This window comes from Pseudonaja textilis, chromosome 5 (genome assembly GCF_049901715.1).
Source record: "Pseudonaja textilis isolate UNSWEBS1 chromosome 5, rPseTex1.2, whole genome shotgun sequence".
In the NCBI taxonomy this organism is placed as follows: Eukaryota; Metazoa; Chordata; class Lepidosauria; order Squamata; family Elapidae; genus Pseudonaja; species Pseudonaja textilis.
In genome coordinates this window covers 40,724,382-40,745,590 of record NC_141994.1, presented here as the reverse complement: position 1 = coordinate 40,745,590, position 21,209 = coordinate 40,724,382, and the positions used below count along the sequence as shown (strand labels likewise).

Genomic DNA, 21,209 nt, shown 5'->3' with positions numbered 1-21,209 from the left:
ACGTGTATTTTGTTTTCCTTGGCAGCAATTTTCCCACTGCTGCTTTTTGTAAATATTTACTTGTCCTTCCAGGCTTGCTTGCCTCCTTACTATTTCCTGGTCATCTCTCATTCAAGTATCAATCAGATATGACCCTCTTTAGCTTGTGAGATCAGCCAAAATGAGCTAGCTGTGCCATTTGACAGAACTTAACATATTGATCAACAACAAAATTCTGCCACTATTCAGTTAAAAGCAGCCTGAATCTCTCCCTCTCTCTCTCTTCTCTCTCTCCTCTTTCTCTTTTGCTTAGTGCTTTCTCCTGGACATAGTGAAATCAGTTTAAACACTGTAAAATAGATCAAGGATCCAATTAATAGCTTTACTTTCAAATAGGTGCCAAAATCTTCTCTTTTTTTCAGTTTTTCCAAGTAAAAAATAGCAGAAGTGTAAGTCAGACAGTATATCTGATGGCTCTGACACAGGTTACCTTTGAAATGCTGGAAGATAAACAAAATATTAGGCACTTAATGATAGAGTACAAAGCATACTGATCCATATGTTTTTTTAAAAAAAATTGCCTTGAAATTTTTACCTAGCCATGATGCTGAACTTTCTACTAACTTTCTATTAATACTAGTTCTTTGATCATGATTGTTACAAAAACAAAACTACAGTGGGCATGATCCAGCCTTATTGCAAGGTTTAAAATAGTAAGCACATTAGTTTAGGATGTTCATTGATTTTAGTGAAATTTACTGTATTTCTCATGAAATATCCATAAAATCATGGAACCTATTGTTTTCTTTGGCTTACAAAAGGAAACTATCACCAAAACCTCATTTTACTAGACTTAATGCAAGTATCACAACTTAATCACACAAATCGTATCATAAACTTGCCATGCCCTATTCTCCCTTTCATTAAAAGGTTCTCAATAACAGAGACCTTTCCTCCCAATTAGTCTGTTAAAGCAAAATTTTACTGCTGTGATGGTCTTGTATTGTATACAGTTGTCCAGACAGATCTATCCAACTGTCAGATTTCCATTTCCCTCATCATAGCCACAATAACCAAAGACCTGCAGCCTGCAGAATTGTGAGCACCAAAATATCCAAGACACCCAGAAGTCAACAGACTTGGGAAAAACACATTATCATAACTAGTAAAAAAGAAGCCACTTTCCGAACACTTGTGGCTAAAATACCTTTTATGTAGCATTGTAGTGATTTTAGACTAAAACGACAGAATTGTGGGTTTCTTTACAGGAATCAAAACTTCTGCTTTCCAACATTTCTCGCCAGGTTCACAATGGAATGTATTCAGTAACTTATTACCTTTGTGAGCACACTGATGAAATCAAGGGAGGGGGTGTGCCCGAGAAGAAGATCCTCCATGGTGCTAAATAAACTGGTTACAAAACTTAGAGTCACCTAAGCAAAGAATATATTTATTATTTAAAATTAATTTTGTATCTAAAATCTGTAGACTTTAACATATAGATGGCATGAGGATTTGTAAGGTTTGCAAGCCACCCAGAGTCACCTTATCAGTGAGGGGGCGGCATAAAAATTTAATAAATAAAATGAGCCACATTCCTTTCCATTGAAGCTTTTGATGCCTGTAGGCTAGAACAGGACAGCATCTGCAAATAAAATGTGGATAGGATTAAAAACTGAAGATGGCTCCTTTTGTACAGCTGGGAAAGACCATCCCATCTGTTGCAATTGGGACTTGAAAATGCTTTGGGATGTCACTGTGTAATTGGCAGGAAGGCACAACCACATAGAAAAAAAGGCTATTTTTCCTGTTAATCTTCCCAAAAGTTATTTGCTGTACTTCTCTTCCACTTCAATTCTCAATTCTCAAGCCTAGTTGCTTCACTTCAACAGAGTTTGTCCTGTGGTTTTTTTTTTTTTTTTGTGCAAGTGACTGTGACCATTTCCCCAGATCATTCCTGGGGCAGCCAAATTAGGTTTGGCAAAAAAACTTTTCATTGTTTTCAATGGAATATTTTCTTAAACCCTATTACTGAGGATGAACAATTCTAGATGGGCCCAGATTGGGGAGGGCGATGCTCTGTTGAATTTGTGTAGCACAGTTTATGAACATTCCTTTGAAATTAAATGATAATATATTTCTGGATCTTATGTATCATTCCAAGACAGGGAGTCAAAGACATTCTTTTGTAATGCTGGTGTTAAAATCTCAGGATCTTTTTTTCTTTCTCCATCTTAAAATAAGGACACGTCTATGAATTATTAACAGATACTAAAATGAATTTTGGATGGTTATTAAAAAGTATGTCAGATTTGGTGAACACACAGATTTTAACCATCAAACCAGGAGTCCAAACTTTGTTCAATGTAGGGTTATATGATATCCTTTATAATTAAATCACAACTTTGGAATAAATGCTTTGGAAAAGTTAGTATCTTATATTTTCTATTTCAGTTTTCCAGAGATTTACATTTTAAAAAACAAGCAGTATTTGGATTATTTTGATACCAATAATGTTTAATTATTACCAATCACATTAATTTGGTGGCATGAATAATTCTGGTATGGCCACATTTTTATTATCACTAAAGTTCCTTGTTATCACCTGATTTAATTCTTCCAGGTTTGCAAATAGTAACTCAGGATCCACATCTGATAGGAGTTCTTTGCTCTGCAGGTACTTTAATGTATCCAAAAAAATCTTTGAAAAACAAAGCAACAAACAGCAATTTCTGGATAATAATTTATTTTCCAAATCCTTTAATCTTACCCTTTCTACTAGTTCTTCTTTTGAGGAAACTAATCCATTATAGTTCTAAAACAGAGCTCAGATTTCATTCAAAGACTACTTTGTTTTTAAACTAGAATTTCAGAATTATTATAATTATGAAATTATAATTATTATAAGTAAACATTTATTTCTAGGGGAAACAGAGAGATATAAACCAAAAGGAATTTAAAGTCAAGAATTAGTTATGGCTAAATAAGCTTATCCCTGTCAGAAGACAGTGTTATAATTTAAGACAGTCATTTTATTGTTGCCATCATTAAAGGACTGGGAATATCTTATCCGTGCCAAAACTATTTCAGATCGTATGGGGAACTATTAGTAAATTACAAACTGCGCTCTGTACATCCCCCAAATAACAAATAAAAATAAAAATCCCAAGAATAGCACTACATTTCAAGGGCCTGGAATATGCTTGTATATGAGAGAATGCATCTAAATTTCCCCCAATTCCCCTGAAATCCCCTGTAATAACACAAGACAGATGCGCTCATAACTGCTTGGAAATCTTGTGTATTGCATTGCTGCCAAGTTGAAATGACAATTATTTCACAATTCAGTTAAAGGATGAAACCCTCCAAATGGTTTAATTTGAAGTAGGCATGTATAAAATCAAGCATATGTTTTCCCCATGTTCTTTGTTTTATGCTGATTTATTAAAACATTTTCTTTGAAATGTTAATATAATGAAACTATTACATTACATATAGTAAATTATGATGGTGGTTATCTACTGCACATCTTTATAAGACATACTGTGAGAACCAAGCCTTGTGTACAAAGTATTGGATCAGAGGCCATCAAGAAATGTTAAGACTATAACCTGTTAGAAAGTGGAAATGACATTCCATTAATTCAAATGCCATTGAGCTAATGACAAACTATTCCAATACTATACCAAGGAAATCCGAATATGTCCATAAAATTATCAGGAAATGAATTTGACTGGAGAAAGATTTCCTTTTGGAAAGACTCATTACTAGAACACCTTCCTCTTACATTTGAGGAAGCTATTTCTAGTAAGCATAGTTCCCAATTTAAGTAAATACAAGTAGTCTCCCCCTCCCCCCCAAATGTATTTGTATAACTGGATTTCAGTTCTCATGTAGTAAGGAAGCTGGTAAATGGAGAAGTGAAAAACAAAAGCAGCGTAGTGTTGAAGAAACCAGGACGTTTCATAAAAAGTAGCCTTTGTTTCATGATTGGCCTTGTTTGTACATAATACTGAGGCAAGATATTTTTTTTTGAATCATGCATTGTTGAACAACAACTTATGGTTTGGTTCACATTTAACTTTGAGCTATGTAGAATGAACTTTCATATCACTTGTATAAACCAAAAATAAGCAAATCACATTATTGATGGTATGTAAGATTGTTAATTGAGTTTCTCTGTTCCTAAAATAACATTACACTAACCTTCCTTAATACACTATGCTGAATTATACTTTCCATTTATCTAACACATATTTTTCTTAAGCCAGTGTTAGAAATTCCATCCTGGACTACAACAGGTTGGTAATGGAATGGGGCTTGTATTCACCTGGAATAAGGCCATTGCAAGATCCGCTTGGTCATTCTCCTGTTTCTTGCTTTTTTATCCATGCATGGAAAACAACCCTCGCCAGCCAGGACCAATGTGGACCAGTCTGCCAATATTTTCTTTTCCTTTCATGGATTGCTCATTTCTTACTAGTTTCTATGAGTCTCCTTGATTTTGGAAATGTTTCCACCCTTTCCCCCATATTAGCTCCTTTGACCCTAAAAGTGGTTATCTGCCCTCTTCTTCCCGCATTATGTTCTTATATTGTGATAAACAGAGCACTGGTTTTCTTGTTTCCTCTGTAGTGCCATGGAAACTCTTTAGCAAGAAAGGAGTGAGTTCAGCTTTATAGAAACCAAATAGCCATGTCTCTCCATTGCAACTTAAAGCTTTTTTTAAAAGGAAGGATAGTTTTGCAAAACTGTGTAGCATAAGCTTCTGGGGTTGAAGATGAGTCACTGACATGATGGATCATTGACTTTAATGTCAAGATTAATTTAAAAACAACAACTACCCACCAGCAGAGAACACAGAAGCCTAGCAATCCAGGATGAAATGACTGCAAGGGAAGCAACCAGCAGTGGGAGGCCGGGGGCATGCAAGGAATGACATCTTATTGAACATGGGCTGCTACTAGGATGGATCACCAGAGACCATCTGTGCTGAAGCACTTTAGATAGGTCCCATCACAAAACTACAGTTTTGAGTTGACGCTGGTAACACAGATATGGGATGTGTGTAATGGGCTGGAATGAGAGGGGATATTGTCATTCATTCCTGCACTGAGATGGCAGAGAGCATCCCTCAATGCTGATAGGCAAAGCAGAAAGTCTGGGTCTGCTCTTAGATTAGAGATATCCTTTTCCAAGTCACTTCATTCCAGTTGAAATTGATTTGTAAAAACTGCCAGAGTCTTGTTGAGCAATCCCTGCCATGGCTGACATGTCAGCTTACAGAACACCACCCTCAATGGAGGAGATGGTTGCACAAGACCCCTGTCAGGTGAATGGGTAAGCTGTAAGCACTAAAATAGTTGAAAAACTTAAGTATACCATTTTGAGAACCAACAGATGATCAAGAAAATAGTTGCATTCTGTTGTGAATAGCTCCCACACAGCTTCTTTCTTCTTTGTGTCTAACTGATCACTAGTGGCTTCTGACTCCAGTTGATACATCTTCAGCATTTCATGCCATGTTTTATCCTGTAATTGTAAATACAAATACACAGTATGCTTCTTTATACATATTTATTCTCAAAGGGATCTTTCATCTTTGCTGTTTTAACACCAGAATGATTGTTGATGGTCATATGTTGAATATTTGTTATAGAATTAAAACTCATATAAAATAAAATTAATAGTGCCATATCTTATATATAGCAATGAGAAAAATAATGTTAAGAGAAATCAAAGAGCCAAGTTAAAGCAAATGTACTAAAATTATGTGATAAGGAATATTGTACCTTTACACTGTGAAATTTGTAGCCAGCAGACTCAGACATTTTAATGGTTAGAGTTGAGAGACAATATTCCAGCTCAGCTATTTGTTTTTGTTTGTCTTTATTCTATTTAAAGATAAAATTCATATGTTAATTTGAAAAAGTTAAAGTCATATTTTCAAACTGGAGGGAAGGTTGCAGATCATTTCCCAATAAAGTCCCCCTTTAGAAAAATAAGATCAAACTTCAATAAGGCAGTCCAGAAGATACATGAATTTTAATATAATATGGTTGCCAACCATTATGGAATATAGACGAAAAATGAAGTAGACTGATCTACTAAATTAGTCAACATTGGCATAGGAAAATAAACAGGAATATTGTGAGTGTTTTTATTATAAATGAATATTTTCAGAATGTACTAATGCAGAAAAATTAAATGAAGTTTATTCATCATCCTTAAATTATGAGGGTATCACTTTTGCTCTTCCACCAAAGTGAAAGAAAACTTAAGGGTTGATGTAGCATGACTTGTGTTTTTATATGCAATAGCTTACTGAAATAATGTATGAGTTGAATATCAGTGCAAAATACAGGGCTGCTATAAGGATAAACAGCTACCCTTCTCCGGTATTTTATAATATGTTATAGCAGTGGTTCCCAAACTTTTTAAGTCTACCACCCCCTTTAAGTCCACCACCATAAACTCATCCTCGGTACCCCTCACCTGGGGTGGGATTCAAATGTCTGTGGGCTTGGCCTAATTTGAGGGTGTGGCTTGCTGGTCATGTGACTGGGTGGGCATGGCCAGGTGACTGGCAAACCAAATACAAGTGGTCCTCACTTAATGGGCAGTTGTTTAGCAAGTGTTCTAATTTATGACTGGCCTCCCCAGAGCTACTTGCCCTTTTTTTGGAGTTTTGACAGCTTTAGATCAGGGGTCTAAATCCCACCCCACCTGTGTGTGTGAGAGAGAGGTAGAGAGAAAGGTTGGATCAGATCTCTCTCTCTCTCTCTCCCACCAACGCCAGAAAGCCACCGTCAGTCAAAATTCATATTAGTGGTCTCCGGGATTTAAAATTATGAGTTTGGTGGTCCCTGAGGCCCAAACGTTTGGTGACCCCTGATCTAAAGGGGTGAGCCTGAGAGAGGAAAAGAGAGAGAGAAAAGAAAGATAGGAAGAAAAGAAAGAGAAAAGGGAAAGGAAGAAAAAGGGACAGACAAAGAAGGGAAGGGACAGAAAGAAAAAGAAATAAAGAAGGAGGGAGGGAGGGAGGAGAAAGATAATGAGATATCTATTCTAGTCCAATCACCTGCTCCAGCAGGATTAGAAGGAAGTGTGTGTGTGTGTGTGTGTGTGTGTGTGTGTGTGTGTTCTCCTTGTAATTTACCAGTACATTTTGGTTTTGCCTTCTTCAGAATTGGCATTGTAATATATTGGGGAAAAGTAATTTTTTAGGGTGGAGATCTGGTCCAATGGATCCTGTTTAAAGCCTCAACAAAATGTGAGAGCTTCCTGATAGTCTTGACTATGTTTTGTCCAGAAAACCTTTAATAGAAGCCAAAGAGGTTTCAATGTGCTGGCAAAGATGTTTCAATGTGGAAAAGGGCCTCAGTCTAAACTAGGCCTCATTCAATCTGATGCATCAGGTCTCTCTCTCTCTTTCTCTCTCTCTCTCTTCCTCCTTTCCTCCCTCCCTCCCAGACTGGCTTTGCTCTACTTTCCTGATGTGCCTGTGGGGCCGGTGCTTCGAGCATGGATGGATGGATGGATGGATGGATGGATGAGCCAGCGCCTCAATGGATGAAACTGCAGGGCCAGCCAGCACCTCTGCTGGCCCCCCTGCCACTTCTTAGCACCCCTCTGCCGGCCCCCTTGGGGATGCTAAGAGGTGGCAGGGGGTGGCATGTCAAACGCCGCTGCGGCGGCACATAACATGCCCCACTTCCGCATTGGAGGCACCGGCTCCGGAGCGTTACTACAGTCAATGGGTGAACCTGCAGGGCTGGCACCTTGAATGCCTCCCTGCCACCTCTTAGCAGGGGGCCAGCAGAGGGGCACTAAGAGGCAGAAGGGGGCAGCACATTGAATGTGGCCATGGCAGCATGTAACGTGCCACCGCTTCCGCAGTGCTGCAATCAATGAGTGAACCTGCAGGGCCCGTGCCTTGAATAACCCCCTGCCACCTCTTAGTGCCCCCCTGCCACCCCCTTGCCTCTTAGTGCCCCCCCTAAGGCATCCCACCACCCCCAGGGGGCGCTACCACCCACTTTGGGAACCACTATGTTATAGATATTATGTTGACTAACTCTTGATTTGAATCTAAAATGCAAGTCATATTGATGAACATTAGGTGTGTGCCTGTTTGAATGTTTTCCTTCCTTCCGTCTTTCCATCCATCCTTCCTTCCTTCCTTCCTTCCTTCCTTCCTTCCTTCCTTCCTTCCTTCCTTCCTTCCTTCCTTCCTTCCACCTTTCTCTCTCACTCACTACACCCAGACTTATCCATCTAACCACTCTCACACACTCCACCACACACTATCACCACTATGACCAAACATACCTGCAAATTAATATAATTTCATTCAAAAGTACACTTAATCCGGGGAAAAGACCATGTTGTCAAGGCTCATTAAAAAGTCATTGGGGTCAGGAAAACACGAACCTCTTAGGGAATAGTATTCCAGAGGGCAGATATTGTGGCAGTGAAGGCATACCTTCAGAATTTCATGAGGTTTTCGGTGTATAGAGTATCAACTGAGAGTGAGAATCTGCAAAATTTGCAAAATACTCACCATTCCTTTTTTAGCAAATGGCCACCATGTCCTTTTGGACTCTATTGCATGGAAGAAAGAGAAGACCATTGTTAAAGAATCAAAAATATATATTGTAGAAAATGTGATTTTGTGATCCTATTTACACAACACAGTTAACTCAGTTGATTCAGGGCTTTGGGAAAAGAACAAGGCTTCAAGCCCCATTTCACAGCAGAGTCAGAGAAATTTGCACTTTTGGGGAGGAGAGTATTCCAGAGGGCTAACACACAAATCAAATCAACTTAAAATGTTCTAGCACGATACAGCAATGCTAACTTGGTCAAAAGTTGCCATTTTGAGAATACTGAATCACTCCCTCCCTAGCTCCATTTTTCTAGGAATCATGTCTGGTATCCTACAAGATGTTACACCAGGAACATCCTAGTAGAGGGATCTTGTATCACCAGACTATTCTCCACTAATCAGCCAACCAACAGTGTTCAGGAAAAGGGTGACTTCCGGGTTGTAAGGCTTCGTCGACGGCAGGAATCCGCTTCTCTGCGGGTCCCTGCTGTGCTCGCCGTCAAGGTACCCCCGATCCAACTGGATTTGGGGGTTGTCGCTACCCTGAAGGGGCAGCGGAAGACAGAGGAGATCCGAGCAGGGGTCTGGGGACATCGCACCCCCCCTCCCCAGCCGGCTAGACTCCTTTTTCCCGAGACGGATGAGCGGCTGTCTCGGCAGCCATGAAGGATTCTTCAACCGGACAAGTTTGCGCAGGAGGAAGACTTAGAAGGAGAAGTTTTCTTGGCTAAACCAGGACATGATGTACTTTTAAAACACCCTGGGAACCTGACTTTGGATTGTTACATTTGTTTCCAAAAGAATTTGTAACATCGGCGAAAGTGCTGAAGGAAAGCTCACTCCCCCTCCCTACGGAGAAAGCAAAGGAGCACAGAAAAACTTGCTCTCTAAAGGTAAAAATAAGCTCTTTGTTATAAGTGGGAAGGGGAGGACTAAAAAAAAAAAAAATTTTTTTTTCCTAAACTTTGCTGGAGGAGACGCTTTGAAGATTACAAGACCATTAATTAATGGAAATACGGCTTTTAAAATATATCTGGGATTTTGCCTCTGGAGAAAAAACTGTAAAGAGAAGAAGAGGGAAAAAGTTTTGCTTATTTGGATTGTTTGATAACTCTGACATTTGGAAATTACTTCAAGATTGAAAGCTTCTGGGTTGTTGTTGTTTTTTTTTTTAAAAAAAAACTTATAATGGTACCACCGGTTGATGAACTGAAAATGGAATATGAAAAACTAAAAGAAAGACAACAAAGTGGCAAGGATTCTTTGGGAGCTGCCTTCCACTTTTTAGAAATGGCGGTTTCTACGTACCAGCAAACACTGGAGGAAGGAGAAGGAGAAGAAGAAGAAGAAAAGGAAGAAGCCATCTTTAATGGACTAAAAAGTTTGATTAAGAAAGAAAATGGGAAGGAAGGAAGGGAAAAGGAGAATTTAAGATTTAATAAAACAACCAAGAAAAAGAAAAATAGGATGAAAAGAAGGTACAATGTTAGAAAGCAATTGAAAAGAGAATTACAACAGAGAGGGAAACTTAAAAAGGGGGAGAGGAGAGGAGGGGGCAAAAAGACCAGATTGGAGAAGAAAGGGAGGGAAAAAGAAAAAAAAAGCCACGGGTTAGGACAAGATTTTTTTAAAAAAAGTTTTTTCTTTAGAGATGAAGGATGATAGATAGCTTATAATTAAAGAAGATTCTGCAAGAGTGCATAAGATAGTATTGTAGTATTTGTATTTGGAATGAAATATTAATGTTTAATAATGATGGATGTTGATATTTGATTAAATATTAGGAGATCTGTTAAATGATTATTCTAAAACAATGTACTTATTAGAACTAGAATTAGAATAGAAATTATACATTTAATTATACTATAAGTTTGTTATTCTTTCATTTTAAGATTTAATATGTAGAAGGTACTAAGCAGAATCAGAATGGAAATTATGTATTATTTTAAGTTTTATTTTAGGAGAAGGCGTCATACTTCAAAAGCGATTACAGGGGAAATTTTTTGGTTAAAGGGAAGAGATACATAGATGTTTACTAAAGAACGGACAAAAGACATAAGTATAATGACTTTGAAATAAGATGAAATAAATAAAATATAATTAAGAGAGTGAAAAGATGGGAGAAGTTATATAGAAAATACAAAATGGTTAATAAGATATGAAGGGTATATAAGGTGGGCATGAATTTGATTTAGGTCTGTCAAAAAGATGTAACCTGGGGCCAAGTCACTTTTCAAAGAAGTTTTATGTTTTATGTTTAGTGTGTGGATTATGTTTGATTCTAAATTAATAAAATCTTGGAGAAATGAAATTAAAGGGAGAGAAATTGGGAGAAGATATGTATAAATGATAACTAAGGAGGTTTTTTTTTTTTTCTCCAATGTTTTGCTTCAAGTGTGATAATGTGGAACCATGTTTTAAAGAATAATGCTTTGTTTGTCTTGTTGAAGTTTATGGGTAGTTCTTGGAAAGGAGGTTTTATATGTTTTGTTTGTCTTGAAAAATCAATAAAACTTGTTTAAAAAAAAAAACAGTGTTCAGGAAAAGAAGAAAAAAGAGTAGGAAAAGGGAAGAAAACTCCAACACTACTAGTGTTTCAAAGAGGCCTGAAAGACTGGCTCTTCATCCAGGCTTTTAGTGAGGGTGACTGAAACCTCCCTTTAATTTGGATTGTTTTCTTTTGTTTACACATGGTTTGTTATTATGCCACCTCTTTTACTCTTCCTTTGTTTTGTATTGGTTTTATTGTCCTGTTTTTCATGTTTAAAATCATTTGCAATTATCTTACTTTTGACTGGTCATAGCATTCACATCATGAATCTAACTGCAAAGAGCACTTTAATAAAAGAAACGAGGGATTGTTTTTACCTTCCTAACTATATAGGTACTGGACTTAAGTGTTGTGGGGTCATCTAACTCCATTCATATCTTAATTTGTTATGAGAACTAACCTTGATTTGTCTAATGTATTAAACTAGGTTTGTTTGTGATTCAGTATCTTTTTAAAACAAAACCATTTTCCTAGCATGCTGAACAAAATAGGTCTTCAGTTCAGGTTGTGGTTTTTTAGGGGGGATTTTGGGGTGGCTTTTTAGGGGGGAGTTTATATATGAACATGAAATCATGGTTTGCCATTCACATTTAGAGTTTATCATGTTCTTTCCACCAGAGTCTGGGGCACAGAGCATTTTAATGGGGACTGATGTTGTTTCATAGCCAATAGTGCAAATCTGCTGCTGCAGTGCTACATTTAACAGTATAAAACTCCCAGAAGTTATTTTGAGTTAAAAACGCAATTCACAGATTTCCCTCCCTGACCTGAGTTTTGCAGTGATGCTGATTGGTATAGGAATTGTGCTGCACTGTCTGATATCAACAAGTCTCCAGGGAACATCTCAAGTCCAGGCAAACTCACCACCACTGAGCTATGCCTGCGGACAGCTAACCTGTATAGTGTAAAAGGAAAATAAAAACAGGGTGCTTAATTACTTCCAAGAAGTTGTTATTAACAAAGGGAGAAAATGCACCTCTTTACTTCATACAAACCTCATACAACAATATATAGACATTTACCCAATCAACAATGTGGAGTAGCTGACCTACATGAACCTTCGCAGAGAAAATAATGTTGATCAAACAATTTCAGCCCCACTGTACAAATCTTTTAACATTTGCTGGCAAACACAGAGTGAACCTTCACCCCAAAGCATATTTCCCCTTCTGAATTTGGATTATTACACAAGCATATGAAATAGTATAAAATTGCACTACTAAGCACAGTAACACCTGGACTATAGAAAAGCTTTGTGAAAAAAATTGATATAAGTTCCCATACCCCATATATAGATTATGTTGAACAAATGTAATGTCTTTGGGTTGATTTAAAGCTAAGATATAAAAATAAGGAAAAGAAAACTTCATCAAAAACTCGAATTGCCATAAAATTGTTTTTCTAAAGCCCCTGCTTCCTTCTTTGCTCCAATTACAATTTCTGTACAAATAAACTTTAGTCCAGTTTAGAACCAATTCTGAGAATATAATCTTGAAAGAGGGTCAAAAATCCTTCCACCCACTTGGGCCTTTCCTCATATCAGTACATCTCTTTGCAAAACAGATTGTGCTTTAAAACACACATCTGTCTCTAGCACATTTAGTTGCACAACAAGCAACTAAACTCTTTGGAAAGAAATCAAGGAAAGGAGGGAGGAAAACCAAGAGGCCAGAGTAATGGGGAGGGGTAGTAAAGGAATCTTAAGTATCAGTGTAAAAGTCCCTTTTTTCCAGTAATAACAGTTCTGGGATAAATCAGATCAATAATAATGTCTGTCCACGTATCTCTTCTGCTCAGCTTTTCCTCATTATCTGACTATTCCAGAATATAAATAAAGAAGGAGGAGAACAGTTTTATGATTGGGAGAACTTTGTGTCCATTTTAGGGTCCCATACTATAAGTAAAGAGAATGGTGGAAAATTCTTGTGACTGAGAGAATTTTGTGTCTATTTTTAGGGCCAGAATGATCACAGCTCAATGACAGAGCATAGATATTGCATATTCAGGCAAAGCAAAGCTGAGGAAAATTTATGTTGAGATCATTGCGAATTTCTTGTCATAAATTATGGTCCATGAAGGTGGGGAGATTAGTGGTCTTTAGATGCCTTTCTATATTTTTATGCATAAAGCATTTTTCCATAAGAGTCTTCCTTCACAGATATGCTGCTCAGGATAATCTGTAATATATTATTTTTTAAAAAAAGGAGACCAAATTAAGGATCTTAATTTGTCCATATTTGATAGGGTTTTTCAAACTTGCAATCCTAAGATGTGTGGACTTCCATAATTGCCCATCCAGCATTCTGGAAGTTGATGTCTACACATCTTAAAAGTTGCAAAATTTGAAAAACACTGATCTATCAAAACATTTAGCTCAGGGGTATCCAATCTTGGCAATTTTAAGACTTGTGGACTTCAAAACAGGCCGAAAAACGGGCGGAGGTGGGGCTGGGTGTGATGAGTGATGTCAAGTTGGCCATGCCCACACAGTCATATGCCCACACAGCCAGACCTACCCAGCCAGTCATTAAGGCAGAGAACTGGTTGTTAAATTATTTGAATCCCACCACTGTCAAACAGGTTATGATAAATTCAAAATTGAGAATCTACATAACATGTTTTATTATAGTTTTCTCTCCTAGGTTTTACCAGAAATCATTGAATCAATCAAAGAGTTTGATAAATCTAGTACAACAGGAAGAGTACAGTCCGTATAGTTTGCATATTTTAATTTGTTCTGCACAAAATCTGAGAAAGTTATCATGTCCTTTGATTCCAGAGAGCATGATTCTCCCTAACTCTGTTCTGAAAGATCAGGCCAAAGAAGTAATCACCCAAATCAGATTAGCCAATGAAAACTTCTTTCCTGCTCAAATTCAGTGCTGGTTTTATTCAAAGAAGTCAAGTTATATTCTCTCTTTAGGATAAAAGTTCCATCAAATATTTAGAGTAGAATAGAACAAGCATAACGTAAAAAGAAAACCTGAACAGTTTGCTTCCATGTGTAATCTGATCCCTCTGACAACAAACTCATCCTTCCTAAAGGGATAAACCTGGTTGTAATATTTTTATACAAAAAAAGCTATAAAATTGAACAATATTATCTACATGTAACAAAAGAGGGAAGGGAGGAAATATTAGGATATTCTGAAAGCAAGGAATAGATCCCAGCAATGTAAATAGAATTACTAATTTTATTTTTCAAGACAGTTATACTTGCAATCATCAAATAACTGAACAATTGTTAATCTACTGTGAAATATCTTCGTTCTTCTGTCATTAATAGGTAAAATAAGTGAACATAGTTGATTAATCTTTGATGGCCTTAATGTTCCTTAAAATTATCTTACATTTTAGGAATCAAACTATGTTTGATGCATCTGTAGCAACATGGACTTCGTGTAATGCCTTGTGTAGAACAGCAATAATAGTCTTCCTCAATATTGACCATCTGTTTAGGGATTAAGAGACCTGAAATCCAATACATCCAAAAGGCATTAGGTTGAGAAAAGGTCATCTGAATTGTAGGTGTATTTTCAATTTGGTAAGTCAAGGGTTAAAAAAAACTTGCAGAAATATATGTTACAGTAAGTTTTTTTTTGCTTTAGGATGTTTTAACTCTGTTAGCAATTTCAAGCAGTTGTGCAGCTACTTCTAACAGTACAAAATGAAAAGACAAATATAGCTGGGCATGTCTGAACTAATATGCAAACACGAAGTACCTGTTGTTAACAGAGCAAGTTTAAACAACTCAGTAGTGGAATATTTAAAACGTGGCCACTTGTATTTAAACATAAATGATTTTAGATGCAGTGAATATATCATTCTTACTTCTCAACATGAAACAACATGGGAATATTATGTTGATGTTAAAATAGCAAGATTATACATACCTACTAGATTTATGTAAATCCAAGGCCTGAGAAAATAAGGCATTGAGTGTTAGTTATAATAACTAATGGCTTTGCTTCACATGAAAAATGGAATTTCAGAACTAAAATGTAATGTTGATCATCTAAGGCCTAAAAATCAGGCCAGGAACATATTTAGTCCACAATTCCATAACCGGCTAGTAGTTGGATTCAAAAGGTTCACAAGCACAATGGATGACCATCATTATGCTCAAGCAACAGTATACTCCAATTAAGAGTAAGCTGCCATGTTACCCTTAATTAGAGTGCATTGAATAAATATTGAGTTGCACTGGTAAATAGTGCCTGTGTGATAGCATATTCACAATTAGAGAAAAAATGTCTATTCATTTATATATAACCACCACCAAGAAAGAAAATGAGGTTTTCCAGGGACATATTTAAGAGCCACAGCTTGCATTACAGAATACATCAAAACACAGATAGCATAATAATTTCTCTTTCATTAGAACCAATTGGAGAAAATAATTCTGGTCATTTTTGACTAATAAGTAGCAAGGCTGAGGAAACTGATAATGGCATTACAAAATATTTTTCCATAATCATAGGACTGTTCAGTTCATGGATGTTTCATGATGGTATCAAAACTTCCCTATAATTTTCCCACTTAACTCAGGTTTAGATGGCATTTGACATCTTTGGAATTCAGGCCATTTAATAAACCATACTGCATGACAAATGTTTGATTGGATTTCTGCTTCCTGCTTTGAACAACTATGTCAGAAAATGAATATGACATTCTAAATTCCTAAATTCTTGGATATGTTTATTTTTACAATCCATTTGGGTAAACAGTTTTTATTTAAAAACAAATTAATTATGATTAATAGCCCTCTACTGCTTAACATGTGAATATAGTCTAAATGGGCCAATAGACACTACTGCCAACTCCCAACTTTCATTGTCATAAGTTATCGCGTTTGATGATGAGAATTGAAGATTAGCACCATCTAAACTGTTTCATGTCATATAAATTATTTGATTTAGATGATAGCTTTTCAGCCTAAATTAATGATTTTAGGCTAAATAATTATTTTGAACTATGCAAACTTAATTGGAAAATGACTAGATGTTCCAATCAATGCCCTTTACAAGTATTCAGTTATAAAAAACATGCTAGCCAGTGTAAACAAAGACTCGTTTCAACATATTCATGGGACATCAGGTTGAGACAGGCTGGAATAGCTGTCAAACAGTGCTAAATTTCTTGTAAATCTAAGAATAATAATGACATGATTTATTATATGAGACTTTCAGTCGAACAATTTTAATGTATGCCAATTCAGAAAAGAGAATTTTTTTTTGTTCTTTTAAAATTGTATTACTTACCTGGCTATATTGCTGAGAATTCTTTCCTTCACATTCTAGAGAAGGGTTGTTCTCTCTACTGTTCTGTACTGTTTGAGTATCACTGAAATCACCATTGTTATCTAGTAGATTCATTGTGGGGTTAACTGATGTAGAGTGTTGTACTTGGGCCACTGTATTTGAGTAAACGCCAGAGGTTGATGGGAAAGAACAATGTTTAGGGCGAGAAGGAAGTTCTGGATGCATAGAAAGAAAAATGTCGATTTGTGGCATCTGTTCATCTATTCTTATGTTCTCAACATTGTCCTGGAGTGAAGCTATTTGAGAAACTGATGAGGTATTTTTTCTCAGCCTCCTCAAGGTTGGAGAAGTAGAAATCCTACTTGGAGCATGCCTATCAAATAGATATGGAGGATTGTCAGCACCATCATGCTCCACATTCAGTAGATGCAACTTACCAGTCAATTCCCGCCTCCTGGTGAGGCTACCAGGGCCCAATTTTATCCCTATGTTGGTTGGGGCTGATATTTCATAGGAAAAGGACACGGTATTTCCCAGGTTGCTCTTTTCTATTAAATCCACATTTTCTTTCCAAAGTTCAGTCTCCTTAAATACAAGGCCCTGTTCATTCATGTTAATTACTTCATCCATGTCCAGAGAAGATCCACTGTCCATATTTTCCATTCTGGATAATTAAGCATAGGACAGAAAAAAGAATAATGTTTTCAACTGCATAAAATAACTGCATCTGTTATTTTAAAAGTATACATTTTTTCATAATGCTTAATAATTTTCCATGAATAGCTCTTTGCAATTGTTGTTATGGTATTTATAATTCTGGATAAGATTAAGCATGATTCCTTCTGTGACAAACTGTTTATAACTTGGGATTCCTGCTGCAAAATATTATATCCACAAAAATTGAAAGGCTCTGAAATATCCACAATGAAAGAAAAACTGGTGAAGATGACAAAATTAACAAAGAGGGGAAAATTGACTTGTCTGATTAAAGAAAGGACAATAACCCTATTTATTAGTTATTAGAAACTTCTTGTGGATTTTTTGCTGGAAAAAATGAGCTTGTGATTTATGTGTTTGATGACTAGAAAGGAATTGACTATATAGTTATGTTGTAACTTCAGAGAAAGAAGATAAAGTATAAATACACTTAGCTGCCGTTAAGAAAATGAGAAGTAGCTTCTTTGTACCTTTTTCTTTGCTTTTCTTCTCTATTTCTTTCTTTTTTTTTGCACTTTTTATTTACTTTTAAACTTTACATTTTTATACAAAATCTATATTGTTTTTATACTCTTAAAATTGATTTAATAATAATTATATGTCAAAAAATAACTTGAGGTCCTTAAGTGAATCTCATCTGGCAGTTGTAGCAAAAACACCCTTGTAAAATTTCATCTGCAGGAATAATTATGAGCCTTTCTGGATTGGGGAAACCATGTCCTCATTCACACATGCCTTGGTTGTCTCTCACTTAGACTACAATGTGCTCTATGTGAGTTACGCTTGAAATTCTTTCTGAAGCTGGAGTTGCTCCAGAATAGTGATTAGGCTTCATGAATGCTGATGTAACATCTGTACGTCAAAATTTAGATTAAGAACCAGTTTGCTTTGAGTACTGGTTGTCTCTTCTAAAGCTGTTCCAGGTTCAATTTTCCCTTTTAAAGACTTAAAAAAAATCAGATGAACTTGATATAGATGTAATTAGAGATTTTTTTATTTGAGTTTATTTGTGTGTTTTTCCCCTTTATTTTTGGTGATTGTCCATTTTTATGTCTATTTGAAAATAGGTAATAAAAACTATGCAAATAGCCTGATAGTCGGAACAGCTGATCGTTGGGGAACAAAAGGAAAAATAGCAACTTACCAAAAATTAGGCGAAGGTACAATGCAGGCAAGTTGGATGGCATGCATTCCAGGTAAGGATGGACTGGATGGGGTGAGGGGGGTGGGGTGGGGCGGGACCAGCCAGTGGCATGATTTGCCAGTTCTCCAAACTGCACAGAATCATAACAACTGGTTCTATAGAACTGATCCATACTGGTAGAATCCCACCCCTAGGTGAATGTTGAATAGTTATTGATATTACATAATTTTTAATTTTAATTTTCAAAATAGAGTATGTAAGTTACTCAAAGATGGCATCGATTGTAGTAGAATATAAATCCAGTAAATATATTTAAAAATTAATAATTTGTAATTGTCTACTATGAAATTACTCTCCAGAAATCAAGGGGAGCAGTATTATATGGAAATTAATATTATAAGATTCATTGTCTGAAATGGACATCCATGGAAATTGAACAAATAAATATTGAATAAATATTTTTTTCAACAAAAATCACATAACTTTTCACATTTCTTGGGGACCTGCTTTTTTAAAAATATTTTTTTACTATTTTTTTTCTTAATATAAAATACAAACATAAATAAAGACAATGAAAATATAGGGGAAGAGGAAAGGAGGTGAAGGAAAGGGGAAATGTAGATAAAGTGAGGAAAAATAAAGAAAAGAAGAAAACAAAAAGCAGTGGCTTCCAAATTCTTTTGATAATATAGTCATAATATCAACTTTATAAAAAATCTTAAATAACAAATACTATCCATTTCTACAATCATGACCTATTTAATCATCAAAACTAAAAGTTTTATTTTTTTCTCTTTTGAGCTAAAGTGGTTTTCCAGCAGTTTTTAAGAAATCCCTAATTAATGCAGTTAATTTTGCCATCTCCACCAATCTTGGTAAGTTCTTGGTTATAAAATACCTCAAAGCAACATTTTCCTAAGTTTATCATCCACAAATATTTCTAAGGAAGATTTATAAATATCTATCAGTGGATCGGCAGCCTTTGACCAGAGGGCCATATTAAATACATCTTAGGAAGTACACACTTTCATCAATGATGACATGTAGATGGGACAAAGGAGCACATGAATAAAGTTGTGTTTTTCAATTTAATAATACCTTTGGGTCGGCTTTTATTTTCATTTATTTTTAACCATGTTTAAACACTACAGTTCTCAATATTCTATATTAACATGGTGTGAAATCAGGCAAACATTTTTGATCACCAGTTTTGTGAAATTTGTGGGTAAGATTCCTGACATGGAAAAGAAGTTTTGGGATTCCCAGCCCAATGTTTGACTGCTGGACTACTGTTGTGATGCCCATTTTATGTTACTGTATCTACAGTATATAGATTACTAACCCTGTGTGAATGATGTAGCTTGGATTGTTTCAGTTTACTGAATGTAAACCAATAGTTTACAGTCCCATAAACAGTAAGTTCTATTACATAAAACCTGGAAGGTTCTTTTCTTTCTATAGATTTCTTGCACTTCTATAAACTTAAGGGTTTGGCAAGCTTGTTTGATACAAAACATGTTAGGCTGACCCTTGGAAAACATTTGTGTATCATTTCTTTATGTTTTACACAAGCAACAGAGAATACCATGTTCATAAAGTCACACTGTACATCACCTTATAATATTTTAATTTCACTGTCTTTCAAAACCACTTTAAAATTAAACATGAAAAAACAAGCACACTTAATTAACATTTTTTATAAATAATACCAGAAGGTAAAATTTCTAGAAAGGATAATTTGATGATTTTAGTTGAATTTAGTTCATTACTTACACTTTAAACAGCAGATACACAGTTATTTCAGAGTTGTCTTCTACTGCAGAAAAAAATACATTACAAGAAATTTTCTTCGAAGACTGCCTGAATCCTCCAGTAAGTTTCACTACCTTTTAATGTGGTTGAGTTTAGTGTAGTTACCTGAAATATAACTGTAGTGCTTTGTTGTTTGGCTTCACTAGCCGTCTTTCTGAAAGCAACAATAAAAAACTTGTTTGACCTCTTTGTATGTTTCCAAGGGGATTTTTTTAATCACAACAGTAAAAAAGGAAGTGGTAACAAGCTACTTTACAGAAGGTAACATGATCTACATTACATTATTCATTATATTTCCCCTATAGACATGTTTCTTTAATTCTTTTACTTCTCAATTTCTTATTTTTTCCCATGTGCTTTCAGGTATCTGTCTAGTGAATAAATAAACATAGGGGGAAAATCAAGAAATATTGCTGGAGTAGATTTGATAGACAGTGTGCTATTCAGCTATGAGTAAATGTACAATTTGAACAGACTGATTTGTCTTATAGCACCAAGATAGTAATACATCCCTTTTCACTGTCATTTTGGTCAGATCAATCCTATCTGATCTGAAGATTTTGATATCATAGCCATTGGAAACTCAAGACTCTCCTGGGTTCAGGTTGAGAGCAGAAGTGAGGAAGTAGAGAGGGATTTACCAAAATAGGTATAGGTTACGGATTCAGGATGCTTTTGAGTTCAGAAGATCCATGACATTTTGCAACCTGTAGATGCTTCTTTTTCCATCTTTCTGATATTCTGAGGCCAGAAAGAACTTTCTGGATGGGTTGGAAAGGAAGATAGTTTCTGATGATACAAGAATATTCTCACTGGGAAGTTATTAGGAAAATTATGGACTGTGCTGAAATGAGTAAATTGACATTTGAAATTAGAGAACAAGAAGATAAACAATTTTATATGTATGATATGGGATTTGTTTTATCAATGGTTGGACAAAAAGACATGGTAATGTAATAGATTAGATAATTTTGTTATAGAAGTTTAATCAATTGATATAAAATATAAAGTAGACATATATAACCATTGGATGAAAGTACAATATACATTTTAAAATAAAATTCGGGATATCTTGTATAAAATAATAGAATAAATAATTTAGTCATGGTTGATTAATAACTGATAAATATATAAGAA

The 21,209-nt window shown here is 35.7% G+C and overlaps 1 protein-coding gene across 5 annotated transcripts in view; it reads right to left on the bottom strand.

Moving 5' to 3' along the window:
* PLEKHG7 (pleckstrin homology and RhoGEF domain containing G7) overlaps positions 1 to 20,835 on the bottom strand; it is a 30,398-nt gene extending 9,563 nt beyond the window's left edge. For 3 of the 5 annotated variants that reach the window (XM_026698773.2, XM_087934581.1, XM_087934580.1), the window contains exons 1-10: positions 20,034 to 20,169; positions 16,400 to 17,063; positions 15,032 to 15,057; positions 11,906 to 12,033; positions 8,543 to 8,583; positions 5,772 to 5,873; positions 5,362 to 5,511; positions 2,585 to 2,680; positions 1,317 to 1,412; positions 366 to 479 (exon numbers count right to left, since the gene is read on the bottom strand). In XM_026698773.2, the coding sequence (XP_026554558.1) occupies positions 366 to 479; positions 1,317 to 1,412; positions 2,585 to 2,680; positions 5,362 to 5,511; positions 5,772 to 5,873; positions 8,543 to 8,583; positions 11,906 to 12,033; positions 15,032 to 15,057; positions 16,400 to 17,062 (1,416 nt within the window). In that variant the 5' untranslated portion in view covers position 17,063; positions 20,034 to 20,169. The other 2 variants (XM_087934578.1, XM_087934579.1) reach the window with 2 other exon arrangements.
* Between the last annotated feature and the right edge of the window lie 374 nt (positions 20,836 to 21,209).